The sequence below is a fragment of the Ambystoma mexicanum genome, chromosome 9, assembly GCF_040938575.1.
Source record: "Ambystoma mexicanum isolate Mex_15411 chromosome 9, UKY_AmexF1_1, whole genome shotgun sequence".
Taxonomy (NCBI): domain Eukaryota; kingdom Metazoa; phylum Chordata; class Amphibia; order Caudata; family Ambystomatidae; genus Ambystoma; species Ambystoma mexicanum.
Window position 1 is genome coordinate 176,372,213 of NC_090931.1, and position 24,708 is coordinate 176,396,920.

The 24,708-nt window shown below is 48.4% G+C and overlaps 1 protein-coding gene across 2 annotated transcripts in view; it reads left to right on the forward strand.

Annotated features, from left to right (window-relative positions):
* HYOU1 (hypoxia up-regulated 1) overlaps positions 1–21,892 on the forward strand; it is a 485,286-nt gene extending 463,394 nt beyond the window's left edge. Inside the window, exons 24-25 of one of the 2 annotated variants that reach the window (XM_069614392.1) lie at positions 744–833; positions 21,587–21,892. In XM_069614392.1, coding sequence (XP_069470493.1) covers positions 744–833; positions 21,587–21,645 — 149 coding nt within the window. In that variant the 3' untranslated portion in view covers positions 21,646–21,892. Of the gene's footprint in view, positions 1–743; positions 895–21,586 lie in introns of both variants that reach the window. The other variant, XM_069614393.1, reaches the window with a different exon arrangement.
* The last annotated feature ends 2,816 nt before the right edge of the window (positions 21,893–24,708 follow it).

The following is a 24,708-nucleotide window of genomic DNA, read 5'->3' on the forward strand; positions in this document are numbered from 1 at the left end:
ACTTCACGTGCTACCAAATCTGAAGATGGCTGCCAGAGGCGGGGCTTGGAGAGATGGCAGTCATTGGCTGTGGTCAGTATGACACAGAGATCAGTGATTGGTTACTACTACGAAAGACAGATCGGAAACAAAACTGATACTGATTTTTCTTTACCGAGGATTCCCAGCCTGACGGGGAATATTCATGAGCATGTGAATCCATGCCAGACCCATGCTGGAGAACAGTTGCAGGTAAGTAACTTGTTCCTTCCCATGCAAACACAGGTACACAACCCCTACATACCCATACCCCCACCCACGACACACCCCCCACATAAACATACCCTACTTACCTTTTTCTTCACGCTGAGTCTCTGCGGCGCCAGTTCCCTTTCACTTTGGTGATCGGGAACCGGCGCTGCAGGGTCTTTTTTTAAAAAGAATTTTACGGGGGCTGCAGGGGTTTCCCCCACCCACTATACTTTACAGTATAGTGAGCAGGGTGTTGCGGGGGACACCCCTGCAGTCTTTTTTGTGTTAATACTTACCTACAATGCTACCACCAAAGGTTCAAACTTTTGGTGTTCGAACCTTTGGTGGTAGCATTTTTAGAAAATTTTGTACATGCAACCTTTTGGATACGGTCAAATCGTACAATACCGAGATCACATACTGCTGTTGATGGTCTGCACCTCTGGTCTGTGGCCACTTTTGTGATTTGAAACATCCAGCCAAGACACTGAACACTCCTTTCCATTATCTAGGTACGTCTGAGGAAGTAAAACCAGCAAAAGAGCCACCCATAGCAGAGTCGACAGAAAAAGGAACACCAGAAGTGGGTGAAGAGGCGGCAGGTAATTCAGAGCCGTATTCTGAATTATGAAACACCAGAACCTTGTGCTCTAAATTATCAAAGTGAGCAATTAAAATTCAGGACTGCTGCTTTGTCCCTTTAACTCTATACATGGGCAGGCGTGTCTATAAAAGGGTATAATCTGCTCCCATTACTATAGGGTGGTGGGTGCCTGTCTCTAAATGTTATGTTTTTGCTCCTTCCTGCTGTATGCATTTCTTTTTTTTTTTTGTGTGGGGTCTCACGTTTATACCATCTTTGCCCCTGCACATGTAGAGAACCTGTGTTCATCTGTTGAATGTGGCAATTATGATTTGTTGCAACCAGTGCAAAATCAGATGGGCATCTGTTAATAAGAATCACAATATGGGAGGCACATTAGAAAGGATCACTAAACATTAGCAGGGATCTTGGAGGGACCAACACACTTCTAAATGGCTGTGTTAAACAAGATGTTGGATGTCATGCATGGCGATCAGTCAAGCAAAGACAATGGGGGTTGTGATTATATTAGGAAAATCTGAGGTTTTATCTGGAGTTTTTTAATTATGGAAGGCATGTGTACAATAAGGACAATCGAGATGGGACACAGGGCAAACGCTGCACCCAAAATGGTTAGAAGGCAGTGTCCTGTAAAAAGTGGCTCAAGCGTGTAAACCGGTTTTCTTTGGATAGATTGGGGGGGAGGAGGTGAGGAGGGTGATTGGAAGTGTTCTTAGTGGATAGTGGAACACAAAAGGCTGCATTTTTCAGAGGGGGAGTCCTTGAATTGGAGATCCCAAACGTAAGGCTCAAGGTTTCAATTGTGTTTGGGAAGGAAAGAACCGGCAACTTTCCAAGATATTGGTTGGATTAAAGGTTACTGACCGGGAGCAATATTACTCTGCAATAAAGAGAAAGATTAAAGACCATTGGGGGGTTCTGTTTAAAAAGCGGGGAAGAAATGGTCAGACTGGATGAACATGGGGATTTCTTAGCTGCGGGCCACTTCATTATGTGCCTTTGCCCATAGGACTGAATCGTAAGCTCTGCTTTGGCAGTACAAAACTACTTTGTAATGTGGCATTTTGTCAGTACACTACCATCGTTAATAAAATGACAAATGGGAGGTAACCTTGAATAATGGTTTTGTCCCTCAAGTTCGCCATGACCTAGTATGTGACTTTTCAGCTTGCTGCATTCAACCCAGCTTACCCGTTGGCGGTTTGGATAGTGCCTCTGCACTGGATTTGGCTCACCCAACCCTCCAGTAGGTTAAGGTACACGTGTCTAGGTCTCTGAATGTTGGTTGTCCTAGGAGTAGAAATGGGTGAGTGCCAAGTGTGAATGCAGTTAAGTGGATTCAGACAAAAACCTATTTGTGACTTTGAAAGTGAGTGTTGTCATTTTGGTATCTTGTCGAGTTTATATTGGAGATTAAATATGCTGCGTGTTAGTTTTCCTAGAGTCTTACTGGCAGTAAGGCTTTAGTAAGCTATCCCAGTGGTCTGTAGTGTAGAGCCCCAACTCTTAGTATCAGTCTGTACTAGCTCAGGACCTTGGTAGAGTGACAGAGTAGTCGGACATATTTTAAGAGGAAGATGTGAGCTGTAGGTAATGTGAGAAACCAGAAGGTGTCTCACCTGCTAGTCCCTACAGGTCTGTCATCCAGGTGGCTAGGACACAGGCATTGCTTTTGTATCCAGTTCCTGGGGGTAGACCAGTGCACGAGGATCACTTTGAGGGATGTTGTGAGAGTGGGACACCAGATGGCGAGGCACGGTGTCCCCTTCCCTGTAACCTCCCCCTTTTTCGACACAAACACTCTGACAGCTCACTGAGAGAATGGAATAACACAAGCTGTATACCTGACACGTCCCTACACCATGGTCGGGCAGAGTCGGGCAATTACCGATCATTACACACACCTGACTTCCATCACACTTCCCCACACGGATAAAAGGCGGAGCACGAAAGGACGCGGCAGTTCCAAGATGGTAGTTTAATACGAGGAGAAAGACTGCAAGGCCGGAGAGGGTTGCAAGGAGGGAAGTGCCCTTTCTCTTTTCAGAGAAAGACTTACTTTCATGAGCCTTTGAGAATAATCACAAGACCTGGAATTAAAGCTGAAGAAACCTGTATTGTGTTGGAGGTACCCAGGTCCCTCCTGCGTCGATGGCCAAAGTTGGGCAGGAGAGTTTGCTGCTGTGGTACTGTCCTTGGCTCCTACAACAAAGCAGTGCCAGTAAAGTCAGCGCAGCCGGTGAATCTGTAGACCAATACCAAACCGGTCTGTTAGAGCCAAGGTTGCAAGCGGCAACATTGTATGGAGAAATCTGAAAAGAACAGTGTGTGAAGCATATGTTACGAGCTACGTAAATATAATTGAACAGCAGATGAGTGACTGAGCTTTTTGAGGCCAAAGCAAGGACTGTAAACTGGTCCGGCGCCAAGTGGGTGCTCATTCGAAGGTCTGTTAGGTATCCCAATAAGAGGTGGAAAAGGCAAAAAGGAATTGTGAAATTGAAGGGGTCCTGCAACGGGTCAAGCCAAACCCCATGCACATTCGAAAGTCTTCGATAGGGAATACTAACTGAAATTGGTTTGAACCTGACAGAGGGAGTCTAATTGTGTAAGAGGAAGGATCTGAGCCTGGCTGAGGGGGATCCAGGGTGAACAGTGAGTCGCCTGAGAGAGAATATTCTATGAACATTGTAAAAGGGAATCTGAGCCCGGAAGAGGGGATCAAGGTAACAATCGTTGGATAAAAGGGATCCGAGCCTGGCAGTGGGATCCAAGGTGAAGAGTGAATCACTGAACTTGAGTACTTGTAAGAGGAATATAACTTTTAGTTTGTGACCTTGATAAGTGAAGAGACTTGGACACAGAAGGCCCTGATGCTGGTAATTGAACTGTATCCTTGTGCTGAAGAAGCCAGAGATTGTGGTACGCTAGAGTGAACCGCCTTGTCTCGTGCTGAAAATGTGGGCAAGGGAGGCCAACGGCCTGAACATCCTGACATAGCATACTTATGTCCCGTCCCCTTTTCTCCATGCTCTATGGGCGTCCCTTCCAAGGGACGGGAGATGGAACCTTTTTCATCAGAAAAAACCTTCTTCCCCTTTAAATTTAGAGGCGCGCAGGGGTGCGGCCCAGGGAGCATGCGTTGCCCTGACTCTGCCCTCCGGTGGCACACCTCGGTCCCCTTTTCCACATCAACGGGAACATGCCGAATTCACCAACACGGATCTGTGATTATTGCGATGGCCGAAAATGCCGACTTAACCCTATACACCACATATATATGTGGGTGGAGACCACCTGCCGTCCCCATATTAATAATATATATATGCAGATACAAGCATCAGAAATTAGATTATGGTGAGTAATGTATCCTCCCTTACTATAATTATATATATATATATATATTCTCACGAAACGGCCACAGGGGTCCTGCTCCACAGCAGATAATTCAAAAGGGAGCCGCTTATGTAAGAGGATCAGGACTCCCCGGGATCCCATTGTGTACCCCGCGTGATACGCTAGTCGATGGTTGGTTCTACGGAAGAACCGGTAGGTTGAGCCCGCTAAATGGGTCTCAGTAAGGAGGGCTATGTCAGGAGAGCGTCTGTTAAGGAATTGCATAATGAGCTGACATTTTATACTTGTGCCTAGGTCATTTACGTTCCAGGTAAGGATTTTTAGGGACCTGTGGCGTTCGTTGGGTATCATTGGGGCTTGTGCATTTCCATTAGTGGAATCATCATGGTACTGTGTGGCCATTACTGTCTAGGAGTCTGGGATGTTATGCCAGGTGGGTACGTGGTGCGTTTGGCCGTGGAGACAGCGTTCGCGCTTGGTGGGGGCATGAGCAGTGAGCACTGTGTGTTTGGCGGCATCTTTGGAGAATAACTAACAAAACAATTTCCCTTCACCCCTCCCCATATTCCTCCCCAACATGAAGTATCCGTCACCCAAACTCTACTGGCGCTTAAACTATGTCGCCAGATCAACTTAATATAAACTGTTTTCACCTTCCCACCGACTTGCTACTCCTTTGTGGGTCTAGCGTCTTGGGTCAGGGGTGTGGCGTTTGCCAATGGTATGGTAATGACAGCAGGTAACTCATTTGATCCTTCATGTAGGGGCGAAGGCAACCCTCCGTTTATGTCGCTCCTGGAGGAGTGTGTTGTTTCAAGTGGTTGCCAAGAAAGGGGCTGATCATTGAGTGCACTAGTGATTCAATCCGTTCTTGCGTCTGGCCAGTGTTCCTTCTTAACCTTGCTAGGGATTGGGGCCTCCATCTGGCTCAATCAGGATCTTCGGTATGGGTTGCTGGGCAGGTCTTTCTCCCCTTGATCGGATCTAGTCCAGTCACCTCCGATGTGGGTCTCCGCCCATTTCCAGGCTTCCTGTGGATCGGTAAAGTGGACAGTTTTGCCTTCATGTTGGATTTTCAACTGGGCTGGCAACAGTAGCCCTCATTTCACATTCATGGAGTGAAGCTTCCTTTTTAAGTGCTCGAAGTATTGTCTGGCTTTCTGGACTTTGCGAGTATAATCCGGAAAGAAGGCGATTCTGGCTCCGTTATGTGATCAACCCTTTTGTTCGGGCCATTTGTAGAATGGGGTCTGTCGCAATAGTTAAGAAGCCTGGCAAAGATTGTCCTCGGGGGTGCAGCCGTAGCCGGGCGACCCGCAGGCATGCGATGTGCACGTTCCACTGAGAAGAAGTTCGAAAAGGTCTTTGGCGCAAAGAGGTCCGCCAGCCACTCCTCTGGGAAAAGTTCCATGCTGGGTCTTTCTGTGCATTCCGGCAGTTCCAGGATGCGGATATTATTGCGGCAGGACCTGCCTTCTCCCTCGTCAACTCGGGCTTCCAAGGCTTTCAGTTGAGTCAATGCTTGTGTAAGCTGTTGGTGCACCCCACAGAGGTTGTCCTCCACGCCGGACATTCGTTGTTCCACTTCCCCCGTCCGGGATGAAAGTTTCTGGAGGTCGTGGCAGAGGAATGAGACCTCGGTGGAGATGGTGTCCATTTTCTGCTCCACCGAGGAGCGCGAGCTGGCGATGGCGGCCATCACATCTTTTAGCGACAGAGGCTCGTCTGGCGGAGGGTGTGGGGTTACCCCTGGGTCCTCGACGTTCGGTGCCGTAGATTTGCTCGTAGCATATTGGTCCATGGTGCTTTGCATCGAGGTTTTCTTGCTTTTCGTCTTTGCCCATAATATTGCTTTGCGCAGACCATCCGGTGCAAGTTCTGGAGGAGCACTCTTTCCCGTGGCGTTGTTCGAGCCTCTATTAGCGATTAAAGTGCCCTTGCTTTGTTGCTTCCGTGTTGAAGTTTGAGCGGCTGTGACCTCCCAGAGGTGCAGAAGGGTTCCATTCACTTAGGCTCAGGTGTGGCGTTCCAGTCTCTGTGACCGGTTTATCAGTAAGGGATACCACAGTGGTGCCAGTCTTCTTACAGGCAGTCAGTTGGCAGTCCGTTTCAGCTGCCCAACGAGGCGGGCTAGTAAGTAGAGTACAGGGCTGTGGCCACTTCCCAAGGGGAGGCCAGATCTGCCCCCCAGTTGTGACTGCAGCAGGGGCTCACTTGGTATTAGTTGCGAGTAGTAGTTAGTGTGTCACCATCAATGTCTTCCTACCACATGACCTAGGGTTGCTGATCAGTAGTGCGACCAGAGATTGCACCGCCGTGAGGCCGTGGCTGCCCAGAAATGCCCAGTGTTCACCTCCCTTTTTGGTCCGTTGCACTGGTCACTGTGATTTGGTGTTATTTGTAGAACAGTGGCGGCAAGTCCTTTACCAAGTTGTCAGAAGCCAGAGTCTTGGTGCGCAGTCTGGGGCTGTTCATGGAGATGTATACTCAAGCGTGCTGGAGAATCGCTGTGGGTCTCCTTACTTTGCTTCTGTGAGGCTGTTGATGTTCCTGCTGCCGTCCAGGGAGCTCACATGACGCTGCATATAGCGGTGTCACTGTGCCGAGCCTCTCGGGTAGTTGCCCCGTTTGTGCAATATCCTCCTATTCCTCTGTTGCGTCTTGGCTCACAGGTTACTTATGTGTGCCAGCGCCAGTATAGGGAGCCCAGTTTGTCCACATAGGTCGTTCCCTTACCCCTCACAAGCAGCGCCTCTCAGATGTATAGTGCTGTTATTGCTGCCGCCTTAGCAGGTTGGCATGTGCTGGCACATAATGTGGCCTGCTGCAGAAGCGCTCCCTCCTAGGTGCCCCCGGGTTTGCATATGTATATTGACAGAGTCCCGGCTGGGAATTCCAGCACAGTGGCTTACCCGCTGCAAGCAGAGGCACGTCAGGTCCACGACTCCCTTGGGCCGCTGGGTATAGAAGTGTGGCTCCAGGGGCGTCGCAGCTCGTGGTGGCTCCGCGCACAGGAGGAACCCGCTCTGTTCTTGCCCAGGGCAGCACCCGGAGGCAGGCCCAAGCCGTCAGGCCCTTATCCGTGGGTGGCACCACGAGTCCCGGCTGGTGTCATGGGCACAACCCCCCGCCCCCCCCCCCCTCCCCCCCCGGTTTTAAGACAATTAAGCTATTTTTATAGGTGAAAGCTAGTTAACTATTGGACTGCAGTGGTTTCTCGCACTGCCAGAAACCTGTAAGGTTAGACCTAAAAGAAAAGCCTCATTTTTAACCTGCTAATCTTGGACCAGGGCATCAGTACACCATACTGGTAACATGGATTATGGTTCACTCATTACTGGAATCTTATTGTAATTCTATCCATACAAGCATTTTGCACATACGTTAGCCAAATGGAAATGCCAGAGTTAGCTGACGCATAAATGAAGAGGTGGTAGATCTGTACCACTGGTCACAAGGATTTGTACATATGACTTAGCTACCAGACAAGCAAGTGGGCCCTGGGGATCTTTCAAGACTACCAAGCACAGTTGGCTAGTCCACCTTCCAACTGTTAAAGCCGAAGAGTGGGAGGTGGGGGGAGGTGAGAAGTCAATTGCGGAAGAACTATCCAATTTAACAAAATAAAAAGCAAGCCAAAGAAAACCACGGTTTCAACTCGGTTTGGTTTTGAAAACAAAGATTGAAGCCACAAGCCTCTCGGCACACCAACCAACTGCAGGAAATGCATTATTTAATTCCTGAGGCACAGTGAAGCCTCAGCATTACTGTACTGCAGAGGACTCATTTCAGATGTAGTACATACTATGCCTAGTCGTCCGTTCCATCTTTCGTGCCACCAATCTGAGGACATGCCACTAGTTGCTCTTTCCGTGGACCAGATTAAAACCTATCAATTGACCCAACATTAATACAGACCTTGAACTTACATATATATGTTACATTTTCCACAAAATCCAAATCGGTTTTCTTTCCAATACAAACATTGTCGAGATGCCATATCCCAAGTTAAGTAATAGAAATGTCGACATAATAAACATGGTGCTCGACAACCTTATACACAGCAATCATATTTCCAAATCCTAATGAAAGATACTAGCTTGAACCAAAAACCATAACCCACTAAAACCTGGCAGCAACGCACTGGGCTTTTAACTAACTCAGTGAGTGTAATGATGCATCATATCCATGGTAAAGCGTTGCACAATTTTGGAAGTCAGGAAATGGTTAATTGACCTGCAAGTGTCCGCACCAGTGTAGTATTGCGCTAAACTCTAAGTAGGCTGATGAAAAAGAGAAATTACTTACCTTTAATGTTCTCTGTGGATTTCTCTCCATAAGATTCCTCATCAGATAGATATGCCTTCCAGCGTCTCTTTCAGCAGGGGGCATAGTATTACTCAGACTCCTCTTGACTACTCTGTGCAACTCGTCGACCGGCTATATACCACGTCTCTATGCCACCATACCTCAGTACGCCCCCCCCCCCACTCGCCCTCATGGGCTCAGCAAACACGCAGGAAGAATCCAGAGCATTGAGCTGGAAAATAGCCTACTTATATTTTAGGACAAATAGAACAGACGTCAATGACATGTACAGCTTGATGCCTTGCTGTAGTAGTACTAACACCAAATCATCATAATCTCATCCTAATAGAAGAGGACAACCAAAATATAGAATATAGACCACTTTCAAAGCGGGCCGGATGGGTTGGTGAGGAGTGATCTGCTGGAGAAGAATCCATAGAAAGAACATTACTGTAATTTACCCTTCATTGCATTTTCCTGCAGATTCCTCCTCAGATTGTACTGCTTTGAGTGCGGGCCGGGATGAAAGCCCTGAGACAAGGATGCTCTGCAACACCGCTCTGCCAAATAGAGTAGCCGAACCCAGTGCCACATCCAAGCAGTAATGCTTGGTTAACATGTGGAGCGATGACCATGCTGCTGCTCTATATTTCCTTTACTGGCACACCCCTCTGCAATGCTGATGATGCACCACACTGCTGGTGGAATGTGCCCCGATGCCTGGTCGCAGATCTTTACCAGCTCTCTAACACCAGAGTCCGAGTTATCCACCGAGAGATTGCCTGTGTGGACACAGCCAAACCCTTCCTGAACAGAGAGAAAGCCACAAAGTTGATCGTGCCCAAATTCTACTGTCCTAGCCAGAAAAAAAAGCTCTGAGCACTCTTAGGGCTCAGCCTGTGCAGACACATCTTTAGAAAAGACAGAGGAGGCTAAAACACTGGCAAATCAATGCTCTGACACATGGAATTCAGAAACCACTTGGGCAGGAATTTTGGGTGAAGCTTTCTCCTTGAATCTCCGGAAAGGTGGTTTGCAGGATAGGGCCTGCTGCTCACTTACATGTCTTGCTGATGGGATTGCCACCCAGAAAGTCGTTTGCAGGGTAAGTTGCCTGATAGGACATGAATGCATGGGCTCAAATAGAGACTCCATCAAGAATGTCAATCTAGATTAGCCATCAATCTGGAACATAAAACTGAGTAGGTGGAGACCCATTTACAAGGCCTTTCAGGAATTGGGTCATAACCGAGATCGTGACGAAGAATAGAACAAGTTACTTACCTGTAACTGTTGTTCTCCAGCATGGGTCTGGCATGGATCCACATGCTTATGAATATTCCCTGTTGTCAGGCTGGGAATCCTCAGTAAAAGAGACGATCAGTTTCATTTCTGTATTGTCTTTCTCCTAACAACCAAGCACTAAACTCTGGGTCATACTGCCCGTAGCCAATGACTGCCCTCTACCTAAACATCTCCTCTGGCAGCAATCTTAAGATTTGGTAGCACGTAAAGTGTTAGTAGGACCAAGAGAAGAGCCGCAGAGGGGCAGACGGTGGGGTTTGCATGTGAATCCATGCCAGACCCATGCTGGAGAACAAAAGTTACAGGTAAGTAACTTGGTTCCTTCTCCAGCATGGATTCACACGCTCATGAATAAAGACTACAAAGCAGTACACACATGCACAACCACGCTAGGTGGCAAGGCTCGCCTTAAGCATCTTTTACCTCCTCACCAGGCCCAGCTTCAAGTGAACTGGTTGCGCAGCACTGCCTGGCTGACTCTGGACTCCTCCCTGGAATCCCTGTCACGTAGTAGAACTTCATGAAGGTATGAGTCAACCTCCATGTAGCAGCCCTGCAGATGTCCAGCAGGGGCACACCAGACAGGAACACTGTAGTAGCAGCGATCGTCCTGATAGAGTGGGCTCTCGGATGGCCAGGCAGCGGTCTGTTTGCCAAACAGCAACAGTGGGTGATACAGCCGGAGAGCCAACTGGAAATGGAAACCTTGGACAAGCCCTTCCTATGGTTCACAAGACCAAAATGCACAGAGCTGAGAACATTTCTGGAAACTTTGTGCGGGCCACATAAAATGTCAGCACTCTAGCCACATCCAGCGAGTGCCAAGTCCTTTAAGCCGGCGACGAAGCCGTCAGAAAAAACAGGTAACACCAAGGATTGTTTAGATGAAAGTCCGACGGTACCTTGGGCATGAAGAAGGGGTGCATCTGCAGCACCACACTCGTCTCGTGAAGGGGGTTTATAGGAGAGCCTGGATCTCCCCCACTCGTCGTGCAGAGGTGATGGCCACGAGAATAGCGGTTTTCCACGACAAAAACTTGAGTGATGCAGAATGCATAGGCTCGAACGGAGGTCGCATGAGCCTAGCAAGCATCACATTGAACTCCCACGCTGGGGCCTACACTGGCAGAAATGAGCGGAAAAGTCCCTTGACAAATTCCTTGACCAATTGGTGCGACCACAAGGATGGTCGTCCTGGGGGATCTAGTGTAGCGGGAGATAGCCGCCAGATGAACTTTGATGGAGGCTTGGGGCAGCCCCGATTTGGCCAGTGACAGCAAATATGGAAGCACCTCAGGGGCCTGACCCTCAGAGGATCGATCTTCTGGAAACAGCACCAAACAGTAAATCTCTTCCACTTTAGTAGCATTTCAGAGTAGACGATGCTCTAGCCTTGGCGAGAACTTCCTTACAGGCCGCTGGGAGATCGTAGCCACCAAATTGGAGACCCTGGGTCGAGGTGAAGAATGGCACCTTCTTCCCTAGTGAGAAGATCCACGACCACTGGCAGCTTGACTGGTGGTGACGCTGACATGCTGAGGAGGTCCAGGAACCAGATCTTCCTAGCCGCGCCGGTGCGACGAGAATCATCTGGCACCATTTGAGTGGACTGATGACTCGAAGTAAAAACGACAAAGGAGGGAATGCATACAGAATGAGGCCTTCCCACGGGAATGAGAATGCACCCCCCCATGCTCCCCTGTTGGGTAAACCTGCTGGCAAAGCTCTGGAACTTGGTGTTCATCGTCGCAAACAAGTCGATCTGGGGGTTTGCCCCATCTGAAGGACAGGTTCTCCACTAGGTCCTGCCGAAGCTCCCACTCATGGCAAGAACGAAGCTCCCTGCTCAGAGTCGGGAATTGTGTTCTGTACTCCTGCCAGATGAAACGGGATGAGGAACCACTGCCCAATGCCATAAGTCCTGTGCCTCTTTGGAGAACGCCAGGACCTGGTGCCCCCTCCCGTTTGCTGATGTAAAACATTGGGGTTCTATTGTCTGAAGACCCTCACCACCTTGCCCATGAGGGGCGGCAGCAACGATTTGAGAGCCCAAAACACTGCCCGCAGCTCCAAAATGTTGATGTGCAACATCTTCTCCTCCAGCAGCAACAGGCCTCTGGCGTGAACACTTCTGGTATGGGCTCCCCATCCTTCCAGGGAAGCGTCCGTCGTTACCGTCCCCTGGTGCGGTGGGGCCTTGAAATCCATGCCTCCGGTCAGATGAGAGCGCACACTCAGCCTATCGCCCGACCGAACCCCTCACCGAGAGCGATCTTGTCCTGGAAGCTTCCGGACACATGTATCCAACGGAATTGGGGTTTTACCGTCGCTGAAAGGTCCGCAACAGAAATGACCGCATGAGAAATGTATGATATACATAAATGTTCGTACATGTTTCAGACCTTTGTTTAAAACCACCCCAAAACCTAACCCCTGCCCACACCCCCGCCCCCCTACTTTTCACCTCGAACCGCGATGTATGTGCAACGCTGGTTCCCTTTCACTTCCGTGATCGGGAACTGGCGCCACAGGCTACCTTTTTTTTTGTCGGGTGTTAGGTCGAATTTGCAGAAATGTGCTAATTCCCTTCACCTTATAGACCCCCAGCAACTTTGATGAATTTTAAGTACTTGATTTTTTTACGTGGAGAGAGTGCAACCCTTTTCCTCCCACTCTCATGTATTTTAATGTGCGTTTTACTCTGGTGTTCTTTGATTATGGGGTTTTAAGATAACTCCATAGGCATCATCTTTTCATGTGCGTCACACAGCACCCTGTTAGGCAGAAACCTGTGCAGTTCCCTTAGGGACCACTGCAAAAGATTTAAGACTATTGGTGTTGGCAGTAAACCCACTTGGTAGCAGTCTGTACCACCCAGATTTACCTGGTAGCTGTGGCTGAGCAGTCGGACTTCCCTCAAGAAGAGTTAGGCAGTATGCAAAGTTTACTCAATAGGCACTCACATACAATAATACAAGCAAACTCTGACCAGAGCTTTGGTATCAAAGTATATAATTATTTATTTAAAAACACACAGTTGAAAAACTCCAGCACTCTTATTGTAAAATATTCTAAACAGTTACTATTATGATATATACACCCCTTTTTCCCTATTAGAAAATCACAGTAAAACACCACTTATTTTCATACAGAGGTGAGCGCTTAACTAGATTGCACTCTAATAAGTTTGTGAAAAAGGGAGGGAAAAAGACAGAATAAGAGGTACACCACTCTACGATTCCAGAACACTGTTAGCAAGGCAGAGAGCAAAAAGTCACTGGTGAGCCAAAGTCCAAAGGCTGGGCCCACTCTTAGAGAGAGCAGAGCACAAATGCGCCCAAGATCACACAGTTACACTAGGCTTAGAAAGTCTTGCAGAGGGTTCAGAAAAGTGTTTAGAGAGGCTTAGAAAAGTTTAGCCAAGGTATCCCAGGCCAACCCAGGTTCGATAGCCGGGGGCTAAATCTACCCCGTACAGTCGGTAGCAAGGGAAGCCAGGCGGGACACGGTACCTTAAGTGGGAAGGATCCTCCAGCGGTGGCAGTTGTTCCTGGTAGTGGGTGCATGTTGCGTCGTCGCCCAGGGGAAGAGAAGATCTTGACTTGGAGGAAAGATTAAGGTCGTTGCACTACCAGGGCAGAAACCAGCCGCAGAGTTTTCCAGTTAAAGGTGGTACCTTGGTTTCGCGGTCGGGGTAAAACGTGGTATCCCGGTTGCCGGGGTGCTTGGCACGGGCAAGGCGGCCACGAGATACGTCGGGAAAGCGAAAAGATGGTGAAACTGGTTATCCCCACCAGTTAAAGGAAGAAGACTCTCCGGCGGGAGATCTCCTCTGTCGTTGGGAAAAAGTGGTGAGACGGTCCAGCAGGGCTCCACCGGTCGTGGTGTCGTGGCAGGTCGGCTCAGCTTCTCCCTCGTCGGATTCTTGGGTCCTGTGGCGACTTCTGAAGTTCCAGTCCCCAAAGCCCTGCTTTTATGCAGCAAACCCCCATTCACTCAGCCTAGCTGTCACTCAAACATGCTAAGTGGTGAGCCGGCCGGCTCACCACTTGGGCCAATCAGGATGGAGTGCGACTTGAGTTGCCTAGGCAACTCAGTCCAGGGTGTCTAAATTTCCTCCACCCGTCCCAAGTACCCCAGACAGAGTGGCACCACTTTGGAGGGCTTCTGTGGAGAAGCCCGCCAAAAAGTGGAACAAAGGGCTCGACTTGGGTTGGAGTCACAGAGGAGAACACAAACGCCATTTTAGAATCAAGTTTTGGCAAAAAATACCAACCGGAGAATTAATATTAATTCAATAAACCGGCAGTATGTTCGAGGCTACCGTAAATAATTAAATAAAGATAGTAGCCTAAAACAATGGGAAATCCTATAGGAAAATATTTGCGGTTGAATATAAAAAGTAGTATCCACTGCCACCAGCCAAAACTCGATCAGGGGGGGCGGAGACATGCCCCCTCGACTAACAGACCCTGGGGCAATCGAATTGTCCCAGCCAGTACGTCCACAAAATGATGGTTTGTACTGGTTCTGTTCAGAATTTAAGACTAGTAAAGTCAGTGGTGACTTTACATGCCCTGGGAGACAGTAGTCAGTCCCAGGGTATGGAGTCTATACTGGGGAGGTCACTAAGACACCCCTATGTCACTGCACTGAGGGTGCTGTGTAACACATCACAAAAACACATGAAACCCTATGGAGTAAAAGACCCCATAGCCCATTAAACGCTTCTAGATCCAAAGAAACACACTCAAATCATGTCCAAGAGTGAGGGTGAAAGAGTCTCACTCTTGGCAGGAGAAAAAAATAAACCCCCAAAATCCAGCAAAGCTGCTGGGGGACTCACTAGGTTAGGAAATTCAGCCTAAACCGAGAATTCTCCCTAACACTCCCTCACTGCAGTGACACAGGGAAGCATTTTAGGCTGTCCCAAGGTTTAAATACCTACTCTGGGATAAACTGTTTCCCAGAGAAAATAAAGTTAAATTGACTTTATTAGCCTTTAAATTCCTAGACCCAGCCCCCCCCATCTTATAATAGAGTGCTGGAGGGGTTACCTAGTATCCCCCATGTCTAGAAACTTATGTAGCAGTCCAATGCTACCCTTTCCTCTCGAAATGGCTGGTGGTAGTGGTTTTAATACAAACTACCATGATTTTTCCTGACCGCAAACATCGGTAGCGTTAAATCGTGGGAACCATTTTTCTCAAGATGGCGCCTGAGCCTCCTTTGTTTAAACAGGTCCCAGTCTTTTTTCGCCATTTCTTTTTGGAAAGGTACTCCTAGAGTTTGTCTCTGCGCGCCAAACTATGTTCGGTCCCTTTGTTTCTACACCTTTGGCAGGCTTCAGGACAGAAAACCGCCTCTGGCGCATGAGTGTCTGGGGTGGGCAGGAAGTGAGGGAGGTGCCTGAAACTCTGTGTGCTTAGTCTCCTAAGAGACCCAAATGCACTCTGGCGTGATTAACTGGCTGACTGTCCGGCAAGGACAGCCACCCTGCTGGGCGAGTGGCAGCTAGGCTAGAATGAAAGGGAGAAAACTAAATAAAGAGGCAAGTCTCTTGGCTTGGAAGGCAGAGTCGACCACTGGAACGAAAGAACCAAAGATGAGCTGGAAGAGGGCGGCTGCTGCAACTCCTGGACCGTTGGTTTGCCCAGGGAAGCCCTGCTGCAGGTCCAAATCGCTAAATTCATCTAGACTGAGAAGCCCTGCAAGGACGACTTTTCCCTTTGAGTAGGTGGGACCAATCAACTCGTAAGCCACCTAGACACCACTTTCGGAGCTGGTTGTATTTTCCTCAGAGTGCTGCAGGAAACCAAATAGCCAGGGAGAAGGACAATAGTTTGTGTGCTTGAATACAGCTACTGGAATCGGAAGATTTGCCAGTTTGCCAGCTTTGTGACCAGTCACCGTGCAGGAGTCCCCCGACATCCTCAATCTTGTCCCCACACTCCAGCTGCATCTTTTTCTTCAATATAAGGTACTGTGAAAACTCGACCGAGAGAATTTACCGCTCACTGCGAAAGTGCGTGAAACTTTGGCAACTTGCAGGCCTGGTCAGCTTGTGACCAGACATAAGAAGCTTTCTTATATGAACTACTTCTGAGAACCGTGGCAAAGACTTTTCCGTTTAACTACCAGAACCGTTTGCCTATACAAGACTCTAGCCCATTGACTTTGGCCTACCTATTGCATTGGATCAACCCCTCTGGTGTAAACTATTTCCATTGTTTAGAAGTAACTACTATTCATTTTATTAACTTATGCCTTTTTGCTCCTACTTCAAATGCTCTGACTGCCATTTTGCTCTTCCTTTAAAGTAGTTTAAATGCCTCAGAACCAAGTAGTGTTAAGTACTGTAGTATATTTGTGTGATATTGAGTGCCTGCTTTTAGTGAATGTTTTCCAACTGTGTAATACATTACTAAGTGTTTTACCAAGAAACCTTGAGTGCAAGAGTTTATTTGAATACTTGTAATTGTAGACCTCTGTGTAACCTCATTACAAGCTCACATTCCCTCTGGAGATAATCCTGGCTGCTCAGCTCGCTACCAAAGACTGTGGTACAGACTTATACCAAAGGTTGGTTTTGCTTACACCTGTAGTCATAGTTGTGTGTAGTGGTCCCGGAGGGTACTGCGTGCAAACGTTGCCTAACAACTGCTGTGAGGTAAATGTTTTCCAGGTCCCAATCCCACATGCTGGTCACAAGTCTGCACATCAGAGGGGGGAGGAGGGAATCTGGTGCCTCCCTGTTTGTTGATGTAGTATAAGATGGTCGAGTTGTCCGTCTGGATGAGGACAACCTTGCCTCTGAGAATTGGTAGGAATGCCCTGAGCTCCAGCCAGATGGTGTTCAGCTCTAGCCAATTGATGTGGTATTCCTGCTCGAGTAGAGTCCAGGTGCCAAGGACTGAGAGATCATCCTGGATGGCTCCTCAATCCTCGAGCAAGGAATCTGTGGTGATGGTGGCCTGCAGCGGAAGGGGTTGCCCGTCCATAGGTTGCAGTCTCTGGACCACCAAGTCAGGTGCGGGAGGAGAGATGGAAGAACGTTGATCATCTCGGATTGAGAGCCCTCCTGCTGGTTCCATGAGACCGGGAAGTGCAGCTGAATCCTCCTCATCCTTAGTCTTGTGTGCGGAAGGGCTAATAGGACCTCTGCCAGTAGACCCAGGAGATGTTGGTACCACCATGCCGAGGTCACCTGAGATTTTGTCCACCATAGGGAAGACCGTCTCGGTGCATGTGTCCCAGATAAGGCCCAAGAATGTCAGATTCTGCCTGGGCTTTGACTTCTTGAGATTGAACGAGAAGCCCAGATCGGCAGTGTGTTCATAAGGGTATGGGAAGAGTGGTGAACAGCTTCTGGAGATGTAGTCCTGACGAGCCAGTCGTCGAGGTATGGGTAGATGTGGAAACCCTGTGCTCTGAGGAGGGCCGCCACCACATTCATGAGTCTGGTAAAGACCCTGGGGGCCGAGTTGAGACCAAATGGAAGGACCTTGTATTGAAAATGGTAGCCCATGATCCTGAACCGTAGGAAAGAACGATGGGGCTGCCAAACTGGGACTTGATGGTACATGTCCTTCAGATCCAGGGAGCACATCCATTCGCCCTTGTCCAATGTCTCCGCTATAAAAGCTGGCGTAACCATCTTGAATTTTTGCAGGGGTAAGGAGAGGTTGAGGGTGGAAAGATCCAGCACAACTCTCAGGCCCGCCTGGTTGTACTTCTAAATGGCGAAAATCCTGGAGTAAAAGCCAAAGCCTCGCTGAGAGGCTGGGACTTCCTCCACTGCCTGACTCCCCACGAGCGAGCGATCTTGGCCAAAAGAGTCGCTGTCTCAACCTGAGGGAGTGGAGGGGAAGAGGGAGGAGAGGCTGTGATAGGAAGGCAGTACCCCGTGGATACTCTGGATAGGATCCAGGGTTCCGCGAAATTCTGGCACCAGAAATGTGCATGGAGAGCAAGCCTGCCCCCACCAGAGACCCGTGGACCCAAAGGGGCGTGTCATGCCTTCTTTCCCTCAGAGGCTGTTGCTGAGGGGGGACTGGAAAAAGCCCTTTCTCTTCCCCCCCCCAAAACCTCTCACACCCCCCGTTTGTTGCTTGTGCCGGTTTTGAGACGGCAAGTGGTCCGGCTGCCTGGATCTGCGTTCCTGGAAGCTGCGGAACCCTCTGTACGTACAACCTCTTTCTAAGCGCTGCTGAGATTGAGTGTATGATTTGGGCATGGTCTTTGTAAGGACGAAAAAAGACTTCGTTGTTTGTGAGCTGTTTTTTTTCTTGTCCAGCTCTTCGTCCGTAGAGGAGTGGAAGAGGTGCCCCTCCCCCCCCCCCCAACACGGTAGATATTGTATATGTTCTTGGACATCCGGGTTGAATTTTGTTGCCCGGAGCCAGGCTGTCCTTCTCATGTCTGTGGCAATACAGATGGCACGGCCTGAGGTGTCAATATGGGCCACTGTGGATTCCATGAGGTCATACGCCATCAGCTTGGCCTCGGCTGGCCCCGCCTTAAAGCATGACTGGCTCTGGAGTTCCGGGAGGAAGTCCGCAATTTCCCGCCATAATCTTTGGTTGGCAGCTGCCAGCTTGGCATCGGCCGTACGCAGATGTAAAGAGGCATTGGAATAGTGTTTCTTGCCAAGATCATCTTGCCTAGCAGCGCCGCAGAGGAGGCGGTTGAGGACGACTGAGGCTTGGAGTATAGTGATGCTGCACCGATGACCGAGGAGTGTGGCTGAGGGTGGGCCAAAAGCAAGAGTGTATCCCCCTCCATCTGCATGTACTTGGCGTCTAGGCGTCGATTGATCGGCTGGGCTGAGTGGTACTTGAGCCAGCCCTTCTTGGCCAGGGAGACTACATCAGTCTACATAGGAATCACCGATTTGGCAGAGGGGGTCATGTGAGGACTTCAGCCAGAATCCCCTCTGTCAGCTGCTCGACCTCGGGTTGGGGTAGGCCCAGATAATCCACCAGACTAGCAAGACGTTCGTGGAAGGCCCTGGCTGAGGATGGCGGGTCCGGTTCCTCCTCATCCGTATCCTGCAGATCTGGAGGATCCTGTGGAGGAGTAGTTGGCACCGGAGGCTCGGGTACAGGGACTGCGGCCTGAGGCTGAGGAGGCAGCGGAGGTGGAGGAGTCGTTTGTGGAGCCGGAGGAGGTCCATCAAGACCAATGCGGCTTCATGCCACAAAGATCGACCAGAATGAACTTACGCTGGTTACACCTACTACTGGAAAGGGCCCCAATTATCAATACACCACACGCTCTTCTCGCAATTGATTTAGAGAAGGCTTTTGACTCGGTGTGGGAAAGCCTCTGGGCAACAATGAGGCGCATGGGCATCGGTGAAGCCTTTCTTAGCTGGGTTCAACTTCTATATGAGCCCCATTAGCTGCAGTCAGAGTAAATGGCTAGACCTCCGGGTACCCGGCAGGGTTGTCCTCTGTCCCCCTCCCTAGCAATCGAGCCACTGGCCCGATGGCTCAGACAGGTTACCACCTGGTTTGTATTCCACTGGCCAGATAGACGAGGGACAAGGTCTCCCTTTACGCGGACGACCTATTACTCTACCTGAGCAAGCAACCCAGACCATGCATGCCCAATCATAACTCAAATGCTAACGACATATGGGGACTTAAGTGGCCTCAGAGTAAACTGGGGAAAGTCAGTTCTTTTCCCAGTAAAAGGCGGTGACCTAGCAATTCCCAGGGACGTCCCATATCGAGTAGAGAGAGAGAGGGCTTCCGCTACCTGGGCATATGGGTCTCCGGGGCTCTATCTGACTATGTGCTTCACAACCTGCATCCACTTATCGACCGCTTCGCTGGGGACGTACAGCACTGGATGCTCCTCCCCCTTACACTTATGGGTAGAGTGGCCCTCTTTAAGATGATGGCACTTCCACGCTTTCTTTACATACTGCAAAATGCCCCACTGGCTATACCGAATTCGGAATTCATCCGGCTGGAACGCCTCCTTAGGAAACTGATATGAAAGGGAGTGCAGCCTCGAATTGCGCTGACTATGCTGCAGCGAATGATCTGGGAGGGGGGTATCGGAGTCCCAAACCTTAGGTCCTACTACTGGGCCAGCCAATTAAATGTAGTCAATGACCTCCCCCACAGGGATCGCGAACTTCCACACATCTGAGCGTAATTGCCCATTATTCAAGACACCCCGCCACTCTAAACAATATACCAGAGCCTACCCAGGCCCCCCTTACAAACAATGTCGTCCCATACCGCGATCATCTGGAAGCAGGCTAACACGCACATAGGCTGGGGGAACAGGATCACCACAGCACAACCGCTGTGGCATAACTACATGTTGACGGAGGTACGAAAGCTGGCTGCATGGACCTGGTGGGTGGGGGCGGGGATAACCACGATAGATGTTATTGCTGATGGTTCCATCCTTCCGTTTGAAGCACTGCAGCAGAGATTTGGAATCTCGGCAGCAGAACACTACCAATATACACAATTAACACACGCCCTCAATGGACACAGGCAAGCACTTGCCGATGCACCAGATTATACACCCCTGGAATGCAACCTACTCGCACAACATATCCTCACCAAGGTTACAACTATTCTATGTAAAGCTATTAACGCATTTTCCACCCTGGAATTTGTCAACCTCAGAACTAGGTGGGAACGAGATGTTGGGACCATTGACCCTGAGGATTGTATTCAAGTTCTCATGCACCCACGCGAATTTGCAATAGACTCCAAAATTAGTCTGGTACAGCTCAAGATACTTCATAGGGTGCACTACCCCCGCATGGCCCTTTTCGGTTAGGGAAGGGCAACGGATCCCAACTGTTTAAAATGCCGGGGGGAGGAGGGCACCTTCATTCATCTCCTCTGGGAGTGCCCCCAGAAACGAGACTTTCTGGACGCAATGCTCTCAAATACTAACAAGAGCCATGGGACACACGATAGCACTACAACCTGCAATAATGTTACTGGGGGCCCCAGATGGAAACACCTTGAACAAATGGGAGGATATATTTCTCTCCACAGCAATGGGCCTGATAAAGCGTGATATAGCACAGAAATGGGGAGCCCCGGAGTGCCCAACAGTGGCCCGATTGTCTAACGAAATGGACATCGGCACGGCGAAAGAACACAGAATTTACACAGCATGGGGGTGCCAGGCAAAGGCTACTAAAATTTTGGGAAAGTGGGAAGAACGTGTGACCTGAGAATTGCCCGGCAGGGGGGAGGGGCGCAGAGCGGAACACTGCAAGTAATGTATTACTGGAAAGTAACGCATAGAGTGGCAAGACACGAGCAGATCGATGAACCTACCAGGGTGATGGGTGGGAAACTGTTGGTATGTTGTATGAATGCTTAAAAATCAATCAATAAAATGTTATTTAAAAAAATATTGTCTTAAAACCAATCCAATTATCCCCCTCAGATTGTGTGAGAGGTGGGGAATTTGATTGGTTCGATTTGTCCGATTCATAAAGCCAGCCTTCTTCTTTGGCACAAATTCAGAAAAGAAATGTACAAGATAGGTTTTCTGTCTCCAATAGCGGTAGTCACCAATGGTCCCTTTAATGATGATCCATTTCATGTGATCTCACCCTGAGATGGTCTTGTTTGTGCCTGCCCAAGTTGTATATTGCCCCAATATAAACTGGGGTTTTAACATGAAATCTGCAATTGGCAGCAATCTTGCACTTACTAGACCTTACCATAAACTGTTGGGGAATGTAATGCACTTTATTGAATTCCAAATTAACTTTCTTTTTTTGTCTTCAAGGATCTGACAAGGTTGATACACCACAAAGCCCAGAAGAAGCAAAGAAGACAGAGTTATAATGCCCCCTTTCAGACCACCCTGGACAGCTCTTAACGGCTCGACCCACTGAGACCATCCTGCAAATCTATTTATGAACATTACTTTTTATGTAATGGACCCTGCCGGTTTCATGTGTTCGGGCAAAATCCTAGACTTCAGCTCCATGAAATAGAGATGTACATTTTGGTTCTGTCTGGGATCTGCTGTTCCAGTGGTTGTATGCGTTTTTTTTCTGTTTCATGTGTTTAAAGAAATGATGCCCAGGAATTCCTTGTTGCATTTTGTTCTAAGCTCACTGCACACCAGTCTGGGCGTCATGGCTGCTGCCCTTATACTGGAACACTTCCATTGCAAAATGCTGCCCCCCTCCATGCCTCCTCCTTTCTGAGCAATGCATTGCCGGACAGGAGGATTTACTTCATACAGTGCCTCTCCACAGGGCTCCAGGTCCCCCTAGATGTTTGTGGAAGTAGAGGCTTACACTGACCGGGTTGGCAGTAGAGGATAGTTGACAGTGCAATGGATATGTGGAACATTGATGGGTGATCCTTGAAGGTGTGGTGGCGGCAGACTGGGTCTTTTGGAACAAGAGCTTGTGGAACTAGTCATTGATTGATGGTATATGTTGATTGTCTAAATATTCCCACATGTAGACCATCTAGGCACTAGGTGGGGTGGCTTGAAGTTTGTGGATTACAGTAATGTGCATTACCAATGGTGGCATTTACGCTGATGGCCACATGCCTCTAATGCTATCCGTACCCTCCCAAGTTTCTCTTTTGTTAACCTTCAGATCTGCTCCGCACAGCTTATCTTTTCCGTTTCTTTGTCACCTCCTCTTCTCCATTTGTGCTAAAACGGAAATTGTAATTAAATACAATTCTTTACCCAGGAAAGGACAAAACAATCTCAATGTCCCATGTCCTTCAGAATGGAATAGGATGCTGTGGAAGTAGGGTATCTGTTTCCAAATGGGCATGTTTGCTGGCTTGAGCTCCTATGGGTTCGTCTGTGATAAGGCCAAAGAGTGCACTGAGATCAAAAGCTTGTATTTTATGGGCACCAGAGCACCCTTTGTGTGTTCCTTACTAGTCCAATCCGCACCAACCCCAATTTTATTTCCGAACAGGGGGGGCACAATCTTTGATCCCCCAATGAGGTAGGTGGTTGTGTTGTAGTTCCTTTTTTGGAATATTACCCCTTGTCCCTGCTGGCAGCTTACACCCTACCCACAACATACCTTAAACCTTGGCCCCTGTGTAGCCATTTGACTGACTGCTGTCAATAAGATGTGAAATGTATTTTGTAGGCACAATTATCCAGCTCAGGAATGTTGTTGGTCCTCAAGTTTCCGTCCTCTGCCTTAGAGATGGTTTGTGGACCTTTTTGTTTTTTTCACCTCAATCCACAAGGTGGAATAAGCAATTTCTTTACATCTAAAAGAATACTGAAATACCAGTGCTCTTGTTAAAACGGTTTAATACAAACCATCACATTGAGTGTGTGCCTCTTGCCCGAAGTTCAGCTTGTTCCTCCCCTTTCCCAAAACAAAAGGTAGTGTCCCAGGTATCTCACATCAGTCCCTTGCTTGTGGAAGATGCATCAGTTCTTAGTCTCATGGCTGAGATGGCTACCCAACATACCTGCGTAAAGATTGTTCTTGGGTCCAGTAATCCCCTAACCAATGGATTGAATTCAGAGATCCCCTCTCTTGCTTGTACTGTAAGTATAAGGAATGTTTTTATAATGTTTGTCTTTTTTACTTCTGCCGTGGTACTGTATTGCATTTTCTTGTATGCCTGATCTTCCTGCATCTAATCTCATCACCTGTGGGCAAACTCTGCATCTGTGGTTCTCAGTGCCTGTAGTCTTAGTGTGATGCAAACTGTTGCAACATGATACCTGAAATCAGTCAAACGTTTGCCTAAACAAGGAGTGCATTGACCTTGTAAAGCCTTTTATGCTGCCAAGTGGATAGTCCAGACTGCTCTTGACTATATTGTATGTATAGATCCTTTAATGATTTTGTGCACAGATCTGTGGCTCCTGTGTTTCTCTCCGTTATTGTTGGATGATTAGTCTTTAGTTCATCGGGGTACAGCACTTAAAGGCGTTTGCAGGCTGCTTTCCTTGTAAGACAAGTTCCACACGCTTTGGATTGTTTGGGGCTGGTTTTGGTCTGATCTTGTAGGCTGAGTGGAGTATTGTGTGGGTAGCTTTCTTTGTTTTGCCATGCTGTTTTCTGAACTGTCTGTAGCTAGTGTTAACAAATGTCATCTTGTTCTTGTCTCGACTGTTTTGTCGATTATATATTTGGCTGAATTGTTTGACATGTCTGAAGTGTATTGCCTCTTTGGTGTTTATGGTTCTTGGCTGCCTCTCAGATGGTTGAGCGGGTTTTAACCTGGTCTTACTTGTATGGTATTTACTAGGAAACCTGGTTGATTCTTTCTGGGCCAGTGCTTTCAGATGTACCGTGTTTCAGTGGGGAAGGGTGTCCTGGCTGTTTTATTTTGTAGGATGCAGTTGGTTTGGTGGCCTTGCTTCGGTAAGGCTTGCTTGTTGTTGACATCCAGTCTCTTGATCTTTTGCTATGGTTTTAGCTTGGTGTAGTGGTTGGTCAGGAGTTTGCAATGGTTGGTTGATGTTGAGGGTCTGTATCGGACTTTGATGTGTATTTGGAAGTCTGGTGCTGGTGCTCTAACCAATGTTGGTGCAGACCATTCCTGTGGAACTATCTTTTTGTCCCCCTACTTAACCAGAGAAGTTCCCATTGAAGCATAGTGAAGCCAAAGTCCATCCATAAGCGTTCTGTTCTGTACCTTGCTGATTGCCGTAGGAAGAGTTGTAATCTGTTAAGAATTACCCCTTTTGGGGGCTGACTTATTCTTGCATAGTTGAACGCTTTCTGAGGTGGGTCAGTCTTTGATGTACATTTATTTTTTTTTGTGAAGCCTTTGTGGTTCCCTCTATAGCAACACTGCCTGTATTAATACCCACAGTGCGCCTCAGATCCTAAACCGTTTGTTAATCTTATTACAGCAGGGAACATGTTGAACATCTCTTCTGTCACAACTCTAACA